Source organism: Pelodiscus sinensis, chromosome 14, assembly GCF_052426305.1.
Source record: "Pelodiscus sinensis isolate ZL-2025 chromosome 14, ASM5242630v1, whole genome shotgun sequence".
Classification (NCBI taxonomy): Eukaryota; Metazoa; Chordata; order Testudines; family Trionychidae; genus Pelodiscus; species Pelodiscus sinensis.
The window spans coordinates 16,685,311-16,711,338 of NC_143065.1; the positions used below are offsets into that span (position 1 = coordinate 16,685,311).

General features: G+C 43.3%; 1 protein-coding gene across 1 annotated transcript in view; it reads left to right on the top strand.

The window, feature by feature from the left end:
* Positions 1-26,028, top strand: part of ADAM10 (ADAM metallopeptidase domain 10) — a 122,974-nt gene that overhangs the window by 37,810 nt on the left and 59,136 nt on the right. The window contains exon 2 of the mRNA XM_006112456.5: positions 10,128-10,278. Within this exon, the coding sequence (XP_006112518.2) occupies positions 10,128-10,278 (151 nt within the window). The remainder of the gene's footprint in view (positions 1-10,127; positions 10,279-26,028) is intronic.

The window sequence follows — 26,028 nt, forward strand, 5'->3', positions numbered from 1 at the left end:
GATATTGTGTTCATGTTCCTTTGAATGTTTGACTTTATATAATTAAGTCACACTAATAAGAACCAGGTATGAAAATGACTTTGTGTGATTTAGAAAATTCTTTGATATCTTAGCCTTCATTCCAGTGAAATCCTTGAAACATATTATAGTTGGGAAAATATAATTACTGCTGTGCCAAAGAACCATTTTTACTTGAAAGTACTGGTGGATAGCATGCATATAGGTCCACTTATCAGATATAGTTTTAAGCAAAGACTGGGTGTCTTTAATTGGGGCAGCTTTTCTGTTACTTTGATATATTTGTTGGTTGAGTTAATTGTTTCCTGTTTGTAATTTAATGCTGGGTGGTTATCCTTTGATGGAGCATTGGAAAATATTTGTCCATGGGAATCTTTTGTTGTCTAAATAGAAATAGAATACAGTGATGGTCTAAAGCTTCAGGGGGTAGTCTAGTTAGTCTGTTAAAGAGAAAAAAATAACAAATGGTCTGGTAGCACTTTATAGATGAACAAAACATGTAGATGGTATCATGAGCTTTTGTGGGCACAGCCCACTTCTTCAGATGACTCTGGAGTTATGAGTTTGGGATGTGTACACCCAAAATAAATAGGAGAGGGGAAGGGGAGGGAAGAAAAAGAGAGGGTGGGTGGGAGACAGAGCATCAGTAAGTATGTGAAAATTGGATAGTTACACTGAAGCAGATAAAAATCAAAGTCAATAGATAGACTCCCATGTCAGGAAGAGTCCCTATGTCTCTTTCTACAGTACTCCTTAGACAATCACTTCCCATTCTCTGTGTGAAAGTGATTGTTCCTTCCTAAGTGTTCCTTTGCATTTCTCCTTATTACATTTTATCCTGTTTACCTCAGACCATTTCTCTGGTTTACTCCAATCACTTTGAATTATGACCTTATTCTCCAAAGTACTTGCAACACTTCCCAGCTTGGTATTATCTGCAAACTCTCTATGCTATCATCTAAATCGTTGATGAAGATATTGAACAAGAATTGGCCCCAAAACAGACCCCTGTGGAATCCTACTTGTTATGCCCTTCTAGCATGATTGTGAACTATTAATAACTACTCTCTGGGTATGTCTACGCTACCCACCCTAGTTCGAACTAGGGTGGCTAATGTAGTCATTCGAACTTGCAAATGAAGCCCAGGATTAAAATATCCCAGGCTTTATTTGCATGTTCCCGTGTGCTGCCATTTTTAAATGCCCGGTAGTTCGGACTCCCCGCCCACGGCTACACGCAGCACGGGCTAGGTAGTTCGAACTAAAGCCCCTAATTCGGACTACTGTTACTCTTCATTGAAGGGAATTTCTGGGCATCCCCCAGCTGCCAGCTCCCTCCCTGGTGGGCTTTGCACTGGCTTCTGCAGCCAGTCTCATCTCTTGACCACCCCTCTGTCCCCCACGGGCTGCACCCAGCCCCTGCTAACCAAGGGCTGGCGAGGGGCATGAGCACAGGCTGGAGGAGCATGGGGCAGCTGTGCAGCTGATGGCTGCAGAGAAGTGGTAGTTTCTCATTCCAAGTGCCTCTTCTCACTCCGTGATGGATTGCCACTTGCTTCATCTGAGTCCTCTGGCCAGCACTTGCTCTGTTTGCCAACACCTGTGCCTCTTGCCTGCTCCCCAAGGCCACGGAGGTCCTTACCCAAATGCAGACTGCAGCTGTGTAAAGCTTATGAAAATTTGGGTCACCATGGGGTCTTAATTGTCACCCACCTCTTCCTGTCCTTGTTCTTTGCCTCTGCTTCCTCTGGAGAGGATCTATTTAATTTAAAAGATGTCTGGAGCAGCCCCAGTCTGTGGCGGGTCCAGGCGCATTGCAGGCAGCTCTTGTCCACAGTGGGTCTAGGAGAAGGGGGCTTCATGCAGAGGCTGTTCCAGGAGTCTGGAATAGGGATGTAATAGTGTAGTCGATTAAACAATTGATAAGCAAAAGCTTATAGGTTAATGCTATAGACTACATGCATTTCCTCTCCCTCCCCCCCCGCCAGTAATTTTTTTTTTAGCAGGCTGGCTCAGTTCTGGCTCATACTGGGTCCAGGGCCTACCCCTGCTGCAGCTCTGCATTTAAAGTGTATTAGGAGCCAGGCGAGCAGGCAGCCCAGCTAAGTTCTAGCTTGTGCTGGGTCCGGGAACTCAAACCTCCTTGTAGACAGGGGCCGCTGCCACCCTGCGCTGCTGCAGACCAGCTCCCACCTGGCATGCTGCGCTGCTGCCTCTGATACAGCAGCTGCCAGCCCTGCCTTCAGGACTATAGAATAGTCAACTAATCAGTAAGAATTCATGAGGTTACTTGACTATTCAGTTAACCGATATTTAACATCCCTAGGCAGGAGTAACCCCTGCCAGTGCCAGTGCACTGCATTAGCCTGACTGTGGCAGGGAGGGGAAGGGAATGAGATGCTCTGGCTCATTTGGCCCCACTTTAATTGGTTAACCAGTTAAATGTTAAGTAAACTTTGGTAAACAAGTTAACCAACTATATGAAATTTTACATCCCTAGTATATACTGAAGTTTCTAAATGTACTGTGTTAAACTACAGGACCTTATTTTAAAATTTGTTAATTTCTTTAGTGTGTTGCTGATGATTATAAAATATCTCTAAAAAAATTCTCATCTCCCCCCATCCTGCTGTTGAGCATAGTGACACTAGTTTAATAACTGTAATAGTACTAGACACGTCCCCACCTACGGTTGGTTGCAGGTGAGATTGTATGTGCAGATGTTCGTAAGTCAGATGCTTGTAACTTGTGGCCTACATATAGGCACTCCCCTAATGTCAGGACTTAATGGAAGAATTATTGTTAGAGAAGAAACAGGCAACCCAGGAACAGATTGGGTAAATGGACCACTTTATTGCTGACACATGTTTAGCTTGGACCCCCAACATAACATTCCGAATGTCTGTGATTTGGCATCAGTTACACTCTTTTATCTATTTTAGTATGTTGATTCACACGTCTGTCACTACTTTCCATAAACCCTTACTCCCATAGAATGAATATTATTGGCGATGCACACAATTATACTCATGCCTGGTTGTTGTTTACTGGTTTTTAGTTAAATACTGTCTTAATCAACAGCTTACGGGGGGGGGGGGGGGGAAGAGCTCTGACCCCCCAAAAGTATTTTTACAGAGCAAATGCAAAGACAAAACAAAGAAAACAGTGTTTAATGCAACTATCTCCCTAGGCTTCAAGGACGAAAGGAGGGAAAACATTGCCCTTTGAGCATACCTGCTCTGACTGGACTCCATACGGCTATTAATTTTACATATTCCCAATACTCCCCCACTCTTTGGCCACTTGGAGCATTGTGTTGAAGGTCCAACGTAAATGTGCATCAGCAAGAAAGCAATAAAGTGGTCTGCTTACCCCCATCTGCTCCTGGGTCCCCTGTTTCTTCTCTAACAACTATGTGTCTCAAACAATCATTTGTGAAACTTGTTTTGTATTGTCATTTTTTACATGTTCATTTTCCAAAATAGAAGAGGCAGAAGTCTTCTTCTTAAAAAATACGAAACCTACAAAATAGAGAAACAAATAGTGGCTACAGCACAGAGTATGTAGTATTTGCCACTCCATGAAGTTTGTGGAAGAAATTCCCACAACCAAGGCAGCCTCAGAGCCAATCCATTTGGTGTTGGTAGCAACAGTAGTGAACCCTCAGTCTCCTGTATATTCATCTCTTTTCTTTCTGAAATCTTACTTGAAATTTTACTGACATGCTGTTTACCACAAACCTCTCCTGTCTGCTATGCCACAGGCTGTTCACCATCAACTTGGACATCTGTGCTCCTCTTTTTCCTCTTCAGAATGTCCCTGCCATTTACCATCCTTTGCCCCTTCCTTTTCTTTTCCTTGATTTTTCTTCTCATCTTCTCAAGGTTAAGTTCTTTTAGCATCTTAATTTAGTGTACATCCTTACATTTTGTCTTTTGGCAGATGTCTAGTCAGCTGTGGAGGTTAGTACTCTAGTTTACCAATACCAAACAATCATTCTGAGATCCACTCTTGCAGTGAGGCTTGTAGTAAGGTAGAAATACCCAATGTCTAATATAAATTTAAATCAATTGCTGTAGGCCCTGTCTGCACTGTATTCTGGAACAAGGCAAAGCTGCCAGCTCTCCTTGTGTTCCTTCTACCTTCAGGGCAGCCAAATTTCTCATGTACCTAAAATGAGTGTGTAAAGCTTCTACAGAGAAGTGTCTATGCCAGGAGGCTTAAATACAAGCTGAAATCCTGAGGGATGATTTAATGCTTGCGTGGAAGACTTCTTTGGAAGCACAGTTACCACAGAGAAGAATATTTGTATCACTGCATGCTAAGGCTTGCTTTTAATTGTTGTGTGGCCTGCAGAAATAAGCTTTCAATTTTGAGTAGAAACTATAATGCTAGGAATTCAAAATGAAAATGTAAGGCTGTGTCTAGACTGCATCCCTTTTCCGTAAAAGGGATGCAAATTAGACATATCGCAATTGCAAATGAAGCAGGGATTTAAATCTCCCCTGCTTCATTAGCATAAAAATGGCTGCCGCTTTTTTCTGGCTCGGAGCTTTGCTGGGAAAAAAGCGCCAGTCTAGACGCAGATCTTTCGGAAAATAAAGCCTTTTCCGAAAGATCCCTTATCCCTTAAAATGGAAAAGGGATGCAGTCTAGACACAGTCTAAGTGTTTTTCTTTTAAACCTAAGAACAGCCATACTGGGTCAGACCAAAGGTCCATTTAGCCCAGTATCCTGTCCTCTCACTGTGGCCAATGCCTGGTGCCCCAGTGGGAACAAACAGAATAGGTAAACCTCAGTGTCCACCCATTGTTGACCATTCCCAGCTTCTAACAAACAGATGTTAGGGACTTCAGTCTTCTAGCTGCCCATCATAAATTTATCTAGCTCTTTTTTTTTTTTTTTTTTTTTTTAACCCCTGTTAAAGTCCTGGTCTTCAAAAAATCCTCTGGCAAGGAATTCTACAGGTTGTATGTTGTGTGAAGAAATAACTTCCTTTTGTTTGTTTTTAAACTTGCTACTATTAGTTTCTTTTGGTGACCCCAAGTTCTTGTGTTATGGGAAGGAGAAAATAACTCTTTGTTAACTTTTCCAAGCTGAACAGTCAGTCTTATTAATCTCTCGTCATATGGCACCCATTCCAAAACTCTACTAATTTTTGTTGATTTTTTTTTTTTTATAAACTTTTTCCGGTTCCAAGATATCTTTTTTTTTTTTTTTTTTTTTTTTTTTTTTTTTTTTTTTTTTTTTTTTTTTTGAGATAAGGTGCCCACAACTGCATGCAATATTCAAGATGTGGGCACACCATGGATTTATATAGAGGCAATAGGATATTCTCTGTCTTACTCTATCCTTTTTTAAGTGATTCCTAACGTTGTTTGCTTTTTTGACTGCCACTGCACATTTAGTGAATGTGTTCAGAGGACTTCCATAATGACTCCAAGATCTCTCGTGAGTGGCAACAGCTAATTTAGTCCCAATTGTTTTATACACGTGGTTGGGGTTATTGTTTTCCAATATGCATTACTTTGCATTTATCAACATTAAAATTCATTTGCCACTTTGTTGCCAAGCCACCTGGTTTTGTGAGATCCTTCTGAGGCTCTTCACAATCTTGGTCTTGAACAGTTTAGTATCATCTGCAAATTTTTGCCACCTCACTATTTACCCCTCTTTACATCTCATTTATGAATATATTGATTAGGATTGGTCCCAGTGTTGACCCCTACAGGACACCACTACAGGTTGAACCTCTCTAGTCTGGCACCCATAGGTCCCAATACAGAGACTTTGTTGAACCGTGGGAGATTAGTATTGTCTAGCAGCATTGCCAACTCTTCCACTGCTTATTAGGCTCTTAGAAGACACTTAGGGAGTAAATTAGAGCTAAATAATGACACAGAACATTGAGAGCCAGGACTGGTGGCTATAAACAAACTTTATGGGATGACGTGAAACTTCGCCATACCCATGGTAAGTGCACATCTGGCTAACTAAAATCATGCTGGACCATGGATGTTGCTGGATTATAGAGTGCCAGACAATACAGGTTCAAACTGTAATTATCTCGCTCCATTTTGAAAACTGACTATTTATTCTTACACTTTGTACATTATCTTTTAACCAGTTATTCAGGAGAGGACCTTCCCTCTTGTCTCTTGACAGCGTACTGTAAGAGCCTTTGGTGAGGGACTGTGTCATAGGCATTCTGGAAATCTAAATACACTACATCCACTGGATCCCCTTTGTCCACATGCTTGTTGACCCCCTCAAGTGTGTGGACATGAGGGAGGGTTCTGAAGTAAGCTGTGGGGAGGGAAATGAGTGAGGGGGATTGCGGTATGCGGGTCTGGGGCATGAGGGGGGGATGCTTACTTGGCTTTGTGCCCCATTGCTCCTGTTGGCCGGCCAATGGTAGCAGAGGAAAAAGCCTCTGGCCAGCACATCACTGTGCTGCCATTTCCCCAGTAGGGTGGGGGGACAACTCAGCTCCCCTTTCATCTCTCATGTAGTGGGGAACTCAAGCTGCCACTCAGGCCTGGTAGTTAGTTGGTGCACTGCCATGAGGCTGGAGCATTGGCTCCAGCTTCCTGTTCGGAGGGTGCATGGGGGGGAGGTGAAGAAATCCCCAAACTTCCCCACCAGACTTCGTTCGTGGAGAGCAGCAGATCAAAGTAACGTAGGGCAGTGAAATACATGAGTTAGCAATTTATGTGTAAGACAGTTCTTGGACATTTCGTTCTGACAGCTGCCTCTTGTTCAGCTTTCACTCTTGACAAGAACAAATCCCAGAATCATCCTGCAGCTAGAGCTAGTTAGCAGTGTTGTTCCTTTTTTCACAACCACTGGGGAAAGCAGCAGAGATTCCAGTGCCTCCTGATCCCACTCCAGGCCAAAGGGAAGCTGATGGGCTAGTTGGGGGGAGGAGCCGAGAATAAAAAGCCATCGGAGACCAGCCTTCCTCCAGGCGGGGAAGCTCTGACGACTCATAACTGTGGCTGTCGCTAGACTGAAGTTGCCTGAGCTCAGCCAGGGTGGTAGCACAAACTCCAGGAGTAGCAGCCTGTTCCCCATGGCAGGAGTGACACGCACATGCCTGGAAACTCCATAGGCAGCTGACATTGCTGTAGCTGCATAACTGCTTCCTCTTTTTACTGTGAAGGAAGTGGGTGGTTTGAGCCCGTGCCAGCATTTCCAGGAACCGAGCACTGCTCCACCCCCAGCACCAGGCCAGTTGGAGCAAGCTCGCTCCTGCCACAATCACGAGACGAGCCAAGCAAGGAAGAACACAAGGAGCAGCTTCCCTCCCACCTCTGCAGGGAGCTGGCTAGCGGTGCCCATCTTGGTGCCCTTTCCAGGCAAGCCCTGCAAGCAGGGGCATGTCTCGGGTAGGGCGGGGGGGGGAGGGGAAAGGTAGGCAGACAAGCACCAACTTCTGCCCAAGCTGGCATTGCCCAGCCACCTGAAATAGGCTGCAGGAGCCCTGCAGAGAGCTCTCCGGAGCCACGGGCCAATTGGCTGGGCTAGTGCCTGCAGTACCTCAGGGTTGGTGCTGATGAAGACTTGGATGCTCTTGCCACTGGGCACAAGGTGAGGTGGCAGAGCCGAGAGGTTCCCAGAGAAAACTGCCCACCAGAATGCTGAGTCCCGCGGGCAGGCAGCTATCTGTCCGCTTCTGTCGGCCACATGTCCCGCTGCTGTCTGCTTGGCCCCACAGTGCTCTGCAGGAGAACTTCAAGGCAGCCCCCGCCCTGGCTAACAGCAGTCCCCGGGCAGCAGTGGCAGTCGGAGCTGGCGTGCTCGACATTTGCTCACTGGCAGTGGCCATGTGGGCTCCTCTTCTTTTGACACCTGCATTCTAAGTGCAGCAGCAGGATGTCACTAGTGGCAGCTGGCCTTGAGCTTCCCCTGACTCAGCACCCTTGGAGCAAGGCAGTGGGAGGAGGTGGGGCAGCTGCCACTTGCTGGTCTGGCGGAAACCTTTCAGCAGATGCATGAGTGGTGCTCTCTGCGAGCTGGTCAGGTGGGAAAGCTCAGGTCTTTCTTCATCCCCCTCCCCCGTGCAACCTCCGAGCGGGAAGCCAGAGCTGGTGCTGCACCCTCATGACTGAGTGGGGGGGGGGAAGAGGCTGAGCTCAAGCTGTGGACCATTTGAGAGACCATTGGAGAACCACTGCTTTAAAGAAAAGTTTATTTTCCTGAACAAATTGTTAATGTCTCTGAGAATTCTGTTTCTTACTATAGTTTCAACCAGTTTATCCATTTCTGAAGTTATACTTACTAACCTGCAATTTCTAGGATCACCCCTAAAGCCTTTATTAAAAATTGGCATTACATTCGCTATCCTCCAGTCATTTGGTTCAAAAGGTGATCTATAGGACAGGTCACAAACCATAGTTAGTAGTGCTGCAATTTCACATTTGAGTTCCTTCAGAACTCTTGGGTGAATGCCATCTGGTCCTGGTGACTTATTACTGTTTGTTTATCAATTTGTTTCAGAACCGTTTCTTATTAAACTTCAATCTGGGGCGGTTTCTCAGAATTGTCACGTTCAAAGAATGGCTCAGGTTTGGCAATCTTCTTCGTGTCTTCAGCCGTGAAGACGGAAGCAAAGAATTCATTTAGTTTCTCGGCCATGGCTTTATTGTCCTTGAGTGCTCCTTTAGCATCTTGATTGTTCCATCGCCCCACTGGTTGTTTAGCAGGCTTCCTGCTTCTCATATACTTTTTAAAATGCTATTACTTTTTTGAGTTTTTTACTAGCTGTTCTTCAAATTCCCTTTTGGCCTTCCTAATTATATTTTTATGCTTCATTTGACAGTTTATGCTCCATTCTAGTTCCCTCACTAGGATTTAACTTCCACTTTTTACACACTGCCTTTTTATAGCTCAATGCTTTTTTTACGTGGTTGTTAAACCATAGTAGCACTTTTTTGTTCTTATGCTTTTTAAAATGTGGCGTATACATTTAAGTTGAGTCTCTATTAGGGTGTTATAAAAGTTTCCTTGCAGCTTGCAGGGATTTCACTTTTAACTCCTGTTTAACTAACTGCATTTTTGTGTAGTTCCCCTTCTTGGAATTAAATGCCACAGTATTGGGCTGCTGTGGTGTTTTCCCCACCACAGTGATGTTAATTTAATTATAGTATGGTCATTATTTCCAAGCAGTCCTGCTATATTCATCTCTTGGACCAGATCTTAGGACTAAATCAAGAATGGCCTCTCCTACAGGTTCCAGATCCAGCTGTTCCTAGAAGCAGTCATTTAAGGTGTTAAGAAACGTTCTCTCTGTATCCCATGATGAAATCCCCCGTTACTATTGAGTTTATTTTTATAGCTTCTCTAATCTTTCTTAGCATTTCATAGTCACTATCACCATCCTGGTTGGCAATAGATATCCCTACTGTTATATTCTTCTTATTAGATTCTGGAGTTTCTATCCTAAAGATTGTATGGGAAGGTTTGGTTGATTTAAGACTTTTACTTGTATGCTTTCTTTCACAGGTAGTGCCACTCCCTGACCGGCACCACCTGTCTGACCAGCACCACCTGTTCTTTCCTTCTGATATATTCAATACCATGGCATTACTGTATCCCAGTGGTTTGCCTCATTCACCAAGTTTCTGATGCCTATTTTATCAATATTCTCATTCAGTGCGAGGCACTCCAGTTCACCCATCTTATTGTTTAGATTTCTAGAATTTGTGTATAAGCACTTTAAAAACTTGTCACTATTTGGTTGTCCGCCATTACATAATGGGATTGAACCGGACTCTCTTCCATTTGGGTGTCATTCTCATCAGATCTTAACATATTTTTTCATCTTTGATCCTTTCCTCTTTACTAGAATATAGAGAATCTCCAATAGACCTTCCCTTAAAGGATGTCTTTGTCCATGTGCTCCTCCGCACCTGTCAGCTTCCCCCCAGCCCTACATTTAAAAATTGCTCTGACATTTTCATTTTAAGTGCAACCAGTCTGGTTCCATTTTGGTTTAGGTGGAGACCTAATGCAAAAGAAAAATGGAATGCAAACCAAATATAAAGTTATATTTGCTGATACTTTTGAAATATGCTGAGACTCAGATGACTATTTTTTCTTTTTCACAGGCCAATATGGAAACCCTTTAAATAAATACATTAGACATTATGAAGGATTGTCATATGATGTGGATTCATTACACCAAAAACACCAGCGTGCCAAAAGAGCTGTGTTGCATGATGACCAGTTTCTGCATCTAAACTTCCATGCACATGGAAGGTGAGCAATTTTTGTTTAATGTTATTCACATTAAGAATATTTTCTATTTAGTTAAACAAAATACAAACAAACTGGTAAGAAGTACGGTACAACTGCATATGAATGTTACATAATTTGAATGTTAAAATATTTTTAAAGATCCCTTTCTTAATTCGAGTGAATTAACTAAGGGTGCATCTACACTGCACCTTTTATTTCAAGATAACTAGTGTTATTTCAAGATAACTAGTGTTATTTCGAAACAACAGTGCGTCTACATAGCCATTCTGTTCTTTTAAAATTATTCCGAAATCTGTAAGCCTCGTTCTACGAGGAATAATCCCTATTTCGAAATAGCTGTTTCTTGGTAAAGAGCTATTTCAAGTTATTCCTCCCCAGTGCCTCCTGGGGCTCTAAATTGAGATATTATGTCTACATTAGGGAAGCCTACCTTGGACTACTTTTGAGGCTTCCCTGCAGTTTAGATGTGCTATTTTGAAATGAGCTATTTTGGAATAACTATTCTGTAATAGCTTATTTTGAAATAAGTGTACAGTGTAGATGTACCCTAAGTGATCAGAGTAAATTACAATGAGTTACAACTAGCTGTCATTTATACTTCTTTACATTTTCTTAATTAACCTCAAACCCAAAGGGTTTATTTGTGAATGTGATGAGTTGCTGGGTGCGATCACCCCGTCTTGGGTGAGCAGGGGGGATTCAGCGGACCCGCCGTCCGACTTAAGGTCTAATTAGTGGGGTTCTATGCCCCGAGTTCCACCCCTCCTTGGGGTGGGATGCACCGGCCTTGCCCGCCAAAGCTGTCAACGTCAGCGAGCAACGTCGGCGAGCATCCATGGACACTGGGTTGTGGGGCAAGGGGGAAGGAGGACCCGGGCCTGCTCTCTCCACCGGGTCCCAGCCCGGGGCCCTAAGTGCAGGGTGCAACACCGTCCCTGCACGACAGACGGGGTTCACTCCCAAAACGTGTCTGTCCACGGGCACCATAAGGACACCTCCCCCCCCCCCGCCCCCCCGGGATGCTTCCTTCCCCCCACCGGCCCCTGGGAACTGGCCTCCGGCTCCCTCATGCCTACCGTGTTTCCGGTGTCCTGCACCTGGGTTGGCCCTCGGCTGCTCCTTCCAGGGATCCGCTCCCCCGCGCTGTTCCTCTGCCGGGTCTCATCCTCCACCGTCTGCGGATGCTCCCCCGTGCTGTTGTGTGGCCAAGGCTTGCCAACCGCGGAGGCTGTCCCGGGCTGCTCCGCGGCCGGGGCTCATCTTCTGCCGGCTGTGGAGGCTGCCCTCCTCCCCAACACCGGCAGGCCCTTTTGAAATGGCCCCCTGGTCATGACGTGGCCCGGGGGTCCCACCGTCTTCGTGACGTGTGGGCTTCTCCTGTCATGACCAGGCCGTCACTCAGCGCCCCGCCCACTCCCGGCTGCATGGCAGGGGCAGGGCCAGTGTCCTTACTGCTGCGCAGGCGAGGAGGCAGGTTTTGGCCCCGCCACCGCTCGGTGTCGGCATCCTGCCACTAGTGCTCACCGCCTGTGGCCCTGCTCTCCTCCCGCCTCCCCCTGCTGCCCAGCGTGCGGGCCGCTAGCGGTCTGTCACAGTGAATATGCTTAAATCTTTGTGTTTTGCTTTTTATTACGAGTGGAGTTGCATAGTTATTCCTGCCCGGCTTCCTGCGGCATAGCAGGAAAGGAGTTGTGGGGACTGGCAGGGCAGTAAGGCTGGTGGCAACGTGGATTCAGCTAAGAGGCTGGTGGCTGGTCCAGGGCTGGGGGGAGCTGGATATGACCTCCCCTGGTCTGGCAAAATCCCTCATCCGGGACTGGTCAAGTCCCGAGGGTGCCCGACCAGGGAGGTCCAACCTGTACTCATATTCTGATACCCTTGCCTTCAGATCACATGGTAAGAGACAGCTTATTATGTCCGTAGCATGCCAGTCAAGTTATATGGTTCAGACTGGTGGATGACAATGATCCTTTTTACGTGGTCTGGCTTATTGTAGGGCCAAGAGGCTGTTATGAACTCTTGATTCAAATGCCCAACTTCTCTTGTCCATATTCAGCATTTAGCCTCCAGATAAATATATTAATGATTTAAGCTTATTACTGTAATATACATCAAATCATTGTCAGGTCAAATATGTAGTTAGGGATCTGCACATATGTTAGGGATCCTAACATATGCAAGTTGAGTATCATCTCAGCATCCCTATGGTTATCTAGAAGAGGTTCAGAGCTCTTTTAGACACTTCCATCACTTAAACACACTATTACCAGTTCCCAAAAACTAAGAATAACTATTGACCATTTATCTATACCAGAGTTCGTAGGCCTCAAAGCCTTATGCTAATTTACGTTAATGCAGTGTTTCTTAAACTATATTCTGCGGAACACTGGTGTTCCATGAACACCTTGCAAGTGTGCCGCTATCTCTTCTTTGTTTTCATTACTTCTTTTTTTTTGTCTCTTTTCAAAAAAAAAATAAAAATTAAAAAAAAATTGCAATAGGTGTTCCACATTTTAAAAAATTGTTTGGTGTTCCGTGGTCTCAAAGTTTAACACAGTGCTAACGAGTTTCAGGATATGGGCCTGTAAATTCTTTGCATTATTCCCAAGTGAAGTAAAATGCAAAAGTTATCTCTATAGGCTACAACTGTGGTAGATCTATCCTCTTGAGAGATGGTAGCCACGTCTTCTGTCAACTTAATGGTATCACTACAGGGAGTTAGGTGAACTTAATATTATGTGTGAGTTTTGTAGGTTAGTGAAATTGATAAGTCAGTATAGGTTTTAGGTTTAGATCGGGCCTAATGTAGCCACATACAGCCCTGGTGTAGAGCAGTGTTATCTTTATTTTACATAGTGCAACAAAGGTATAGAATAGGGATGTTAAAATTAGATTAATCAACTAATAGAATAGTCAACTATTCAATTAGTCAATAAGGGTGCTTCCACTTTGAAATGTCGTAAGAACCCATCCGACTGTGGCTACATTTCAAAGGTGGAATGCAGTCACTGCACACCTGTCCCCTTCCAGGGTGCTGAAGCTGGGGGGAACCGGTTTTTAAGATGGCTTCCCCTTACTGGCTCTTTGTGATAGAGGCAACAAGAGATGGGGAGAAGCAACTAGTTAACTAGTGTGTCGACCACCTGATAAGCTTTTGCTTATTGGACAGTTGACTAATCTCTTTCATTCTTAGTACAGAAAACATCACATTTCATATCCTCATTTTGGTTGCCCTCAGTGAGTGAATACTTAACTTGAAGTATCCAGGACTTTGATATTTCAGAGGTTCATAGAATCATAGAATACTAGAACTGGAAGGGATCTCGAGAGATTGAGTCCAGTCCCCTGCCCTAAAGGACCAAGTACCATGTAGATCATCCCTAATAGATGTCTATCTAACCTGCTCTTAAATATCCTCAATGATGGAGATTTCACAACCCCCCCCATGACAATTTATTCTGGCGTTTATCCACCCTGACAGGAAGTTTTTCCTAATGTCCAACTTAAAACCTCCCTTGCTGCAATTTAAGCCCATTGCCTCTTGTCTCATCATTGAAGGCCAAGAGGAAATTTTTTCTCCCTCCTCTTTTTAACACCCTTTTAGTTACTTGAAAACTGCTATAATGTCTCCTCTCTTTTCTAAACTAAACAAGACGAATTATTTTAGTCTTCCCTCCTAGGTCATGTTTTCTAGACCTTTAATCATTTTTGTTGCTCTTCTCTTTACTTTCTCCAATTTCTCCATATCTTTCTTGAAATGTGGTGCCCACAAGTGGACACAACACTCCAACCTAGGCCTAATCAGTGCAGAGCAGGCAGAGCAGAAGAATGACTTCTCGTGTCTTGCTCCCAACACTCCTGTTAATGCATCCCAGAATCATATTTTCTTTTTTTGCAACAGTGTCACACTGACTCATATTTAGCTTGTGGTCCACTATGACCCCTAAGTCCTTTTCTGTAGTTCTCCTTCCTAGACAGTCACTTAACATTTTTTATATGTGAAACTGATTGATTGATTGTCCCTTCCTAAATGGAGCACTTTGCATTTGGCCCACCATTTATCTCAGACCATTTCTCCAGTTTGGCCAGATCCTTTTGAATTATGACCCTATCCTCCAAAGCACTTGCAGCCCCTCCCAGCTTGGTATCATCTGAAAACTTAAAAAGCGTACTCTTTATGCCATTGTTTAAATTGCTGATGAAGATGTTGAACAGAACCTGTCCCCAAACTGACCCCTGCAGAACCTCACTGTTATTCCCCTCCGGCACGACTGTTAACCGTTAATAGCTACTCTCTGAGAGTGGTTATCCAATTAGTTATGCACCTACCTCATAGTAGCCCCATATAGGTTGTATTTCCCTAGTTTATTGCTAAGAAGGTCATGTGAGACCATATCAAATGCTTTACTAACATCTAGGTATATCACATCCACCACTTCTCTCTTTTTATCACAGGACTTGCTATCTTATCAAAGAAAGATTGTTTTGACTTGATTTGTATGAGTATCCAGAGCTCTGTAATTTCAAATGAAGTTGTTAGGTGTCACAGCTAAGCATCCTGAAAATGAGGAAAATTTAGTAGCTACATCTAAAAATTTTAATTTACGTGAATTGATCAGCATCACATAGGAAGCTGATGAAGGTGGAGGGATAAAGTCCATATCACCTGTATTCTAGTCTTATATCTTTTCCACGATGAGTGTCCTTTTTTTAAAATTGTTGTCGTTCCTTGCCTTATTTAGTGCGACTCTTCTGGGGCGGGGAGGTGGAGGAAAGCAATCATGAAAAAGCAAATAGAAATTCATAGCTATTTAAAACCCAAATCAGGTTTCTTGGGATAGAAAAAAAGGCAATAGACAGGGGCTAATCTGGCAGTCCAGGATGTATCGTAGGCAGGGGATGCTCCAGTTATATTAAAGTGACTCAAATGTAAAGTGAATGGATATTTAGATAAGCAATCTTTGCTAGTAGTGTCAGATATGTGACAATTGTGTCACTACTGTGTATAGTTTTTTCCAGCAATTTGCTATTTCAGTATATGTGCAAAAACCAAATGCACAGTACATAACCACACAAAGCAGATAATTTGTAAATACAAATTAAATTTGTACTACAAGAGTTTACTTGATCTAATAAAGAAAACCTTTTACAATTTCAAAGACAGATATTACAAATGTTATTATAATCCTCTGAATACTATGTGATTGGCAGTTTTAATTGAGATTTTGAAAGACCACTTACTAAAACAGCAGTTTAATGGGGCAATTGGGACCCTAAAAAGTAAGGTATGGAAACATGTTAAATCTTTAGAATAATAGAACTTACTGTTTAGATCAGTTGATGTCACTGTTTTGCAGATGATACAAACTTACTTTATTTTTACAAGATCTGAAATTGGCAAAAATGAGAAATTACATGTGCAAGAGGCATAGGTTAGACTTAATATTAACCTGCCTGCCGTTATTTTACATGCCCAGAATTTGAAAACCTAGTTGGTTGTCATGCAGATAGGTCCCCTACTGCTCTCAGTATTCTAATGGGAAGGTAGTGAATCTGTCCATATTGTAGAAATTTGTTTCCCAACTAGATCCTGTTTGTCTTGCAAAAGCTATTTTCTTGGGATCAAATTCAGCAAGAACGAAACACTGCAGGGGTTCCAATATGGTGCAACTTAAACTGATTTGCCGATTATGTGAGGGTAAGTATGTATAAGGGAGTCGGATAGTAAAACAGTTTTAACTTGCTCCTTTTATGCCTTACATCAGGGCTACTCAGCTTTGGAAGCTCTGGGGGCCACACTGATACTCACAGCATATGCCGAGAGCCACAACTTAAATGTGGTTGCATATACATGAAAATATATATGCAAATAGCTTCTTTCACACTGAACAGCATGAATACAAAGGTTAGGGCAAGACTACACAACACGCAGGCTCCGTTAAGTCAGTTCTGCTGATGTTAATAAAATGCAATGTTTACCTGATTTCCACCCATATAGCAGCACTTTTAATGAGCAGTGACAGATCAGAAATTAAACTACTAAAACGCATATCAACAGAAGACTACTTTGATATTGACTAATTTTTTTGTTTTGGCTCCCGCCCACAGGCCATGTGGTGAGCCCTGCGTCAACCCAAACTGCACCATGGGCTGCAAAGAAACGGGTCGCAGGCCACGTGTGACCTGCGGGCCATGTGTTGAGTAGCCCTGCCTTACTTAGTATGGATAGTGGTCTCTCCCATCGGCAGTGTTCCCCTATTACAAATACGATCTTATTGTTTGGATGTTCTCTTGCCTTCAATAAATCTTACATGAGTAGTTTTGAGACTTCATTTCATAATATTACATTTATATTAAGATTGAAAGAAAAGTTAGTCTTCTGTAGCAACCTTGTAAATCAGATCTGTCCTGCCATCTCAAATGAGCATTGTACAGTAATTAATGATTTTCGGATGAAAGATATTATCTTTCATGAAGTCTGCAATTTAAATGTAGGAAGCTGTATTTCATTATGTTAATTCCTGGGTTTGCAACTTTGAACTGTAGATTTACTTGACTTCTTGTCTTAGTTCAACTCCACACTCACTTGGAAAAGGTTGGAAATGTTGATTCGAGGAATGAAACTGTCTCAAACATAGAAGAGTAATGGTAAATTGTCCTTGAGAGAGACTCTTCTTAGCATAGACATTGTGAGCATACTAACTGCAGAACAAAAATAATCTTAACTTGATAATAAGTTGAAGTTGTAGGATGACTTTCTTGTGCTAAACATAAATTAGTAATTGATTATTTTTAGGACAGGATTTGAAAAATGAACTTGGCACCTTCTAGTTCCAGAACTATGTCGGACAATCAGGTTGAAAAATACATATATTTTCTAAGAGCAGGTTGGATAGACATCTGTGGCCACCCCTTCCTCTTTGAAGGAACCTCATGCAGGGAAGGGGCTGAGGAGTGGGTTTCCCTTCTATCCCACTCCTGCAAGGAATTCCTGCCTTCCCCCAACACCTCCTTAACTGTTAAGGGGGCACTACTGGCAGCATGTGGACATCCTATGCAGGGAAGAGATTGAGTGGGGGGCTGGGGGAGAGAAGCTGGCCCCGCTGTGGCTTCTCCCATGCAGGGAAAGCGACTCAGGAGCTTCCCTTCCCTCCCACTCTGGGGATGGATTTCCCCATCCCCTTTCCTTCCTGGTCCCTGTATGCCTCCTTAACAGTTCCAGCCTCTTCACAGTTGCAGGGTGGAGGGGTTGCAGCAAACACAGACATGCAGAGCTCCTGTTTGCGTAGGAGCTCCAGCACATGGAGCTTTCCCCTCTGGCCAGGTCTCCTGCATGCAGGAGAGGAAACTCAAGGGTCATTCCACTCTGCAGGGGAGCCTGGGGAAGTTTTTTAAAGCAGCCCCTGGGACTCCCTGCAGTGTTTCACTGCTGCTGGATTAAATTGTTTCGCAGGCTGGAAGTTCACCACCACTGATCTAGACAGTGCTTGGTTCTGTTTGTGAGGACAGAGGATTGGACTTGACCTCTCAAGCTCCCTTCCAGTCCTAGGATTCTGTGTACAACCAAGGCCCACGCGTATTCAGAGGAATAAACTGTCTTCTGTTTAACTGTTCTATCAGTTAGCTTTCTACTTAATGCATTTTAAAAATGTAATTTACTATCTCTTCCGTATACTTTTTTAACTTGTTCCATTAGTCTGCCAGCCACACCCGCTAACCCCCACTCTGCATAGATTCTGCAAAAATTGATGACATTCCCCTGGAAAAGATTGCTACTCACTATGGGTGAGTGAACAAGGGGATTTTTCAAATGCTTTTTAAGGACAAGTGACTATATTTACATATTACATAATTATATTACACGTATACTCAGAACAGTTTTTCAAAAGCTCCACATTTTGTGACATCGAAGATTCTTTCAGATTTGAAACAAAACCATTTCACAGCATTTTTGTTTAAGTCATGTCTGAATTAGCTTCTGTTGGGAGGTGTAGCTTTAAGGAAAAAGCTGATTTTAAAAACAGGTATAGCTTTGTGATGGGGTGGGCCAGGCCCTGAGGTCAGAAAAGGGCATAGAGAAGTCTTCCAAGGAGGCTAGAGCAGCTGTGAAGGAACCAGCTGGTCAGGGGCCAGCAAGGCCTATAAAAGTAGCTGCAAAGCACAGCAGCAGTCAGTTGCAGCCAAGATCTGAAGGTGTAAACACCAGTGGTGACTGTCTGGCTGAGGGAGCGGCAGCACCATGGACAGCTCCAAGTGGAGAGTTGGTTAGAGACTGTAGACCAGTGTTTCCCAATTTTATTTGGCCATGGAACCCTTTTAAACTTAAAAGAATTTTGCAGAACCCCTAATAACAGTCTTATATATGGAGCTGAAAAAGTAGACCACGAATAAGTAGGGATAATAATAAACAAATGCTGAACAAGGTCATGAGATCAACACACATGAAAATAGTTTTCAATAAAATTCATAAATGCTTAAATATTAATTTTTTTAAGTGATAAAATGTTATTGTAATGGAATTTTCTCATGGAACCCTTATTTGCACTTTGTAGAACTCCAGGGTTCTGTGGAACACCATTTGGGAAACACTGCTGTAGACAAAGGCAATAAACTGTGATATGATAAACTGTGTTAGAACCCTAAAGTAAGGGCAAGGACGCTATCTCCAGGAGGAGAAATCCTGGAGGCACCACACTCTATCCAAGTGGGGGAAGAGACTGAGAGACCAAACAGAAGGCAGTAAGGTGGATCCCTGGTAAAAGTGTACTCCAGAAGGGGTTTGAGCAGTTACACAACATGTGACTCGGCCAGAGGGCCAAAAAAGGCGGATAAATAGAAGCAGTGCAGGCACATGTTCTCAGCCAGACAGGGGTGTTCACAGGAGGTGAGTGCCACCCCATTACAGTTAAGATTTTACCTGTGTAAGTCAAAAGGCCTTTCACATAATAAAAATATTCATAAGATTAATTATCTGTAAGATTAATAATTTAATTCAAAGATTTCCTATTTCCATGTTTATTAATATATTGTCAGTCGCAAGATACCTTCTGTTCGTTTGATTTACAAATAAGGATGGCTACATCTGATAACTGTGTCAGTGCAAATTTTCAAAAACTAGACTCTATCTTAAACCAAAGACAGGCAGTCCTCGGGTTATGTACAAGATAGGGACTGTAGGTTTGTTCTTAAGTTGAATCTGTATGTAAGTCGGAACTGGTGTCCAGCTTCAGCCGCTGCTGAAACTGACCAGCGGCTGACTACAGAAAGCCCGAGGCAGAGTTGCTCTGCCCAAGGCTTCCTGGAATCAGCCGCTGATCAGTTTCAACAGCGGCTGAATCTGGATGCCTGTGACAGAGCAGCTGGGGCGCTGCCGGGTAGGTCCCTGCAGCGCCGCACCTCGGCGCTGCGGGGACCAACCCACCAGCACCCCAGCTGCTCTACCCCAGGCGTCCCCAAGTCAGCTGCTGCTGAAACTGATCAGCGGCTGATTCCAGGAAGCCCGGGGCAGAGTAACTCTGCCTTGGGCTTCCTGTAGTCAGCCGCTGGTCAGTTTCAGCAGCGGCTGAATCAGGACGCCTGGGGCAGAGCAGCTGGAGTGCTGCTGGGTTGCTCCAGTAGCGCCGCTCCTCGGCGCTACTGAACCAACCCAGCAGCACCCAAGCTGCTCTGCCCCAGGCGTCCTGATTCAGCCGCTGCTGAAACTGACCAGCAGCGGCTGAATCAGGACGCCTGGGGCAGAGCAGCTGGGGTGCTGACGGGTTGGTCCAGTAGCGCCCAGAGCGGGCGCTGCGGGAACAACTGGCAGCACCCCAGCTGCTCTACCACAGGCGTCCCGAGAAAAGCCTGGTCTGCTGGGGGGGGTGGGGAGGGGGGCACTAGCTGCGCCCCCCCCCCCCCCCCCCCCCAGCAGACCAGGGAGACGCGGGCGGCGGGACCCAGACTCGCCCTGATCCCGCCGCCCGCATCCTCCGGGGCAAGAAAAGCTGCTCCGCGTCTCCCTGGTCTGCTGGGGGGGGGCCCAGCAGACCAGGGAGACGCAGAGGACCTGGGCGGCAGGACTGCAGCGTGTCTGGGTGGTCCCGCCGCCCGGATCCTCCACGGCTTTGCTCCGCTGAATCAGGGCACCCCCTGGCTGCGCCCCCCCCCCCCCAGCAGACCAGGGAGACGCGGAGCAGCTTTTCTTGCCCCGGAGGATGCGGGCGGCAGGACCGCGGCGCGTCTGGGCGGTCCCGCCGCCCCCCGTCCTCCGGGGCGAGAAAAGCCCCGTTTGTAAGTACGGATCTGACATAAGTCGGATCTGCGTAACCCGGGGACTGCCTGTATTGAGATTTTTTTTTTTTTAATGTGCTCATCTGAGTATTGCTAATGGTGTTTTCATTGGTCATTGCTGGGAAGAGAGGGCACCTGTGGGATGGCATGTACATACAGGCCCTGAATGACCAACAGATACTGTTTTTGACAGGAATTGTTTGTGACAACAGTTCTTTGCTTTGTGTTCATCCACCACATTTTTTAATATAGTGTTAGTGGCTCTGGCCAGTGTAGTCGCATTGAATGGGGCTGCCTTTAGCAGTGGACTGAGGTAAGAGTGAGCAGACTAGGAAGACAAAATAATTCTTCAAGCTAAAAAAGTGACACTGTAGTTATGTTACAGCTGAATCAGTGCTCGTTGTTCATAAATCTTAAACAAGATTGCTAGAACAAGCTGGATAAGAAAAAAGTTGAACAGATTATCGAGTTCAGGCTACAGGATGTGTTAATGGGGGTATGCGTCTTTAACTGCTCAACAGCCCAACTTGAGTAATTTCCATGAAGTTTTCAGTGTTAAATATAATTAAACTTGTCCTTTACTTTCCAGTAGCTCATGATTGACTTCAGTTTATATGAATTAGAACTTGCAAAGTTCAGTCTTACAGCACTTGATTTTCAGTCACATGTAAAGTATAGATCAAGGATCATTCTTTGCTCTGGGTGTATAGACTGCAGCTAGAATAAAAACATTTGAATTACCTTCTAGAAAGAATCATTCACTTGAGTCAGCTGTGACAATGGTCTTGCTAGGACACCAATTACATCAGGGTGAGTGGGTTATTTTTTCACACATGGCCCCCCCTCCGCCCCCCCAGGAGGAAGATAGCAGTCTGTCAAATGTGAGGGTGGAGATCTGTTATCAGAATTTCACCAAAGGGATTGGGTAAAGAGCTTGTCTACACACACTTGTTTGACATAAATCAGTTTTAAAATGTATTTAAATTGTCATAACTTTGTGTTATGGACACCTATATTTGTTTAAAGCTGCCTTATTAGTTTATCTTGATTTACAAGCATAATCTGCTAAGAATATCCACACACAAGTTTTAAAAGTCTGTTTAAACTAGTGCTGTGTGTGTATAGCTCAGGCCTAAACAAGAACATATTGTGAACTTTGTTATATTGTGAATCATCAGCCTGATAAATGTTATAGTTTAAGAGAGATGAAGCTGATGACCAGGGCAGTTGTTTTGACATTACATGGACAGGATATACAAAATAATATCTAGTGTTCAGTTTTATTTTGTAACGTTGAATTCCTCAATTTTCTGTCCATTTGCCATTCAGTCTCTAAATATTTATAGTTCAAAAGTACATATACTATATAGCTATAGGTATGCCATTTATGTAAGGAACTCCTATAGACACAAACTTTCATTGAGACATTCGTTTTCTTCTTACTACCTGTAAGAAGAAACCAATAAAACCAACCAACAAACCAATAAAGTTTGCTTACCTGTTCTCTTAGGCTGTGTAGCAGTGTACATTTCTTTTCCTGTCATAAATTACTAATGTACTTAAAGCTAATCTAGCAGATGGTAACTTTGAGCGTTGAGCTTACTTTCTCAAAATATCAGTGCATAAAATAGCATGCTATTGGTTGCTGGAGTGCTGAGTGTTATTTAGTAGAGTAGGTTAGAGAACAGGATACTTAGTGCCATGTTTTTTATTATTGAAGAAGTTATTTGGCTATAGAAATATAAGGATAGCTATATTTGGATGTACTGCTTATTGCATTTTGTATTGGTGTTTGTACTGAAAAATCAAAGGTGAAAATTTAAAAAGAAAAAAGCCTTGTTTGGATATAGACTTCATTGTGCATTTTTAGGTGAAATAGCATCTTGATATTAAGAAAATTCTGAAGATATTTTAAAGAAACTTTGAAATGTAAGCCATTTAGTAGAGATGTTAGATATATCTGTGGGAGACAGCTAGCGGGGGCAGGCGGATTCTCGGAGCCTGCATGTGTGGGGAACCTGCTTGAAAGCTGGCTTCCCTGCATTCTGTGTTAGTGGAAGCAGTGTGAAGGTGCAGGGGGGAGACCGATCCGGTACTCTTGGGGAGCAGCAAGGCGGAAGGGGGTAATGTATGTAGACAACTACACAATCATGTCATCTACACAATTACATCCCTAATATTTCATATATAACCGTGGTGTATATTGGAACATAATTGGATTGGAAATTACTGGCAATGTGACTGACTTCAGACATTATTACCCTTTTTCTTTTTTATACTGTGGCTACAAATGGACAGTAGGTTTCAGAATGTAAATTGTGAATCAGAATGTGTTTGGTGTATTGGGTACATCTCAATGTATGGGAAGAAATTGTTTTTTTTTCATATGTTTACTTAAACAATGGATTTCAGAAATATCAATATTGATGTGATAGCTGTTCCCATGCTAGCACATCAAGGGGAAAGTAATGGTGGGAAGAGTGAAGACTATTTATTATGACTAAGGCAATGAAAATTACTAACCAGGTAAAACCCTTTTTTATATATGCTTATTTCAGGTTTGCCTCACTAATTTGATTAGTCTTCAAATACAAAAGAATTCTCTTAGCTGTTCTGTGTAATGAAATTTTCCAGTTTGGCATGTACCTGTAACAACTATTGCAATTATTTTGATGCGCTAGTTATTTACGTTCAGTTATCGTTGTAAGCCAAGGACTATATCCATGTATTGAAAACAATTTTAAAAATTGTTTTGTAGTTTCACATGATATTTTATTTGTATTCTACCCTCTCTCTCCCACTGCCCTTCCTGATTGAGGTCAGGATGTGAGGTGGTCCTCATTAATGGCATCTGAGGCAGGAGATGTGCAGTATTGGTCCTAGACATTAGAGAGGAGCATGGAATGTTTGTGTCACAAAACATATTTAGGAAGATTTAGTGGTTAATGCATTGGACCAGGGCTAGGGAGTTTTGTGGCAGGGCAGTATCTCCAGTTTCTTGTGTGAATCTGGGCAGTTCTCTTAATCTCAGCTTCCTGGTTATGAAATGGGGGTAATACTATGTTATCTTGGATGTTTAAACTGTAAACTCTTGAGCAGGGCCATCTCTTCTTATCATTGTATAGTGTCCAGAACATTGAGTCCCTGATTTTGGTAAGAGTCTCTGTGTTAAAGAATATTATCTTCCTCAACCCTTGATCTCAATCCAAGCTTTCAGTAAGGATAATTGTCTCTGTAGCTTGAGAAGGATGAACATCAATCTGTGTTGCACACATGAATCCAAGTTATGAAATGTGTCTGCTAGTGAAGCTCTGATGGGAGGTGCATATGCGGTGAAGAAAATAGGTTCCTTGACAACATCTTTGCTTTTGCCACTCACCTGTTTCTCTTATTGCCTTCCTATGTGATCCTAGAGCTGGGTAGATTCTGCTGTTGGTGGGGGAGCATTTGGTTCTTTGCTAATAACGCTTCCTGAAAACAGATCAGAAACCCAATGCTTGACCATCTCTTGGGACATTCAGGACAATTAAGACACTTCAGCTGAAGGTGCAAAGTCAATACAGATCTTAGTTGATTTGTCTTAACTTCCCTATATGTCCATGTAGACAAGCCTTTAGATGGCTGGCTTCATGTGCATCCACTTCCACTGTGCTTAGCAGTGGCAACAGCCCCAGTTTGAATGTACAGTATGGCCCTTCTGTAATGAAGAATACAATAGAAAAAAGAGCTAAAGTTTCAAAAATGAAACTTGATTGAAATCAAAAGTCAGGTTCATTATTGTATTTCATTGTAAGAGCTTTCTACTTTTGGGAGGATAATTTGGCATGCAAAACATGAACTTTAAATGTTGTGGTCCTGATTAATTTAGATTACTAAAATAAGTTGCCAAGTAAATGTAATTAATGGTTGAAACTCTCTCTGGGATTCTTGTATACTGGACCATGGTTGTTCCAGGACCAGAAAGTCCCAGTGGAGTAGCGGGGCAGTGGGAATCCCACGTATGGTAGTGGGAATGCACGGTAGGGGATCAGGAGCCTGGTGTGTGGAAGCAGCAGGGCTGCCAGGCACTGCAGAGGGAGCCTGGTATGCAGGGTGTCAGAGCTGCTGGGCGCTGCAGCTAGAACCCAGTGTGTGGAGTTGGCGGGGCTGCCAGATGCTATAGCTAGAACCTGGTACACGGAGCTAGTGGGGCTGCTGGCCACTGCAGCAGGAGCTGACAGGGTAGTGAGGGTGAGAGCTGGCTGGGAGGTCAGCAATTGGGCCAGGGCTGGAGGGGGCTCATGTCGAGGGGGGCAGAAATGACCTTCCCTGGTCCAGCAAAATCCCTGATCCAGGAGCCAGCAATGCCAAACCAGGGAGGTTCAACCTGTATTATTTTATTGAATTGGACTGTGCAGTGATTACTTTTTTAAAAAATCAATGTGGTACTTGTTATACTGTAATACAAATAATATCATTGGGATGAAAATGAATTTTAGGCCTAATAATTGTGGATTATTAGTGGTGAATTAGTTATTGGAGCACTTATGGTATTTCAATTCTTGCACTTTTCAGACCATAATCTTATCTTGGCCTAGTGAAAGGACTGTTTCAAATAGAATCTGAGTTTGTAAAAATTTGTCACTTTTAAAAAACCCAACAAAGTTGAAATGTGTTATGTCTTTTCCTTCCACTTTAATATTCGAAGTAGAGTCATAAACTCATGCTCCTGCTTTCTGAAGAGATCGTTGATATTTCTAGTGAAATTAAATGTAGTCAGAATTAAATATAAGTAAATCTGTTCAGTTTATATATGGTTAAACTGTTATAGTTACATGTAGTAACCAGTGTTCCCTCTAAGTTGTGCGCTAGCACAGCTTCACAGGTGATTTATTAGCCCCGCCCAGTCAGTCAGCTCCTTGCACTGAGCCTCTGCCTGGGCAGGGCTGATTAATTACCTGTGAAGCTCTGCTGCCGCCCAGCTTAGATGGAACACTGGTAGTAACCCTTATGCATTTTTGTGAACTTCAATACCTGAATTGGCATCCATCTTACTTTTCTTTCAAATCAAGCCAACAACATACATATGCTTTGAGTCTCTTCCAGGCAAGTCAGATAAATAGAAAATGAAGAGATTAGTAACTTGATAATGTTCTAGTGCTTTATCAAAGAAAAGATGGCTCAGGTTTTTTTCTGCATTTTATGGAGAAATGGGAACAAAATCCATAGTTGACACTGAACAATTAAAATTAGGTTTGTGAACTATTAAGATAAATCATAATTTCTGTCTTACATAATTTTGTAAATATAGTTACATCAGAATCATCTGTCTGCCATTATGTACGGAACTGAAATCATTCTTGTAATACATTTGTATGTCTCATGTTCTATATAAGGAATACTGTTTTCATTATGGTAATATTTTAAAGGATTTGCTAGGTATTCTTTCACCGCCCACATTTTAATAGTCATTCTTTAGCTGTGCTTGTGTAATTGAAATTT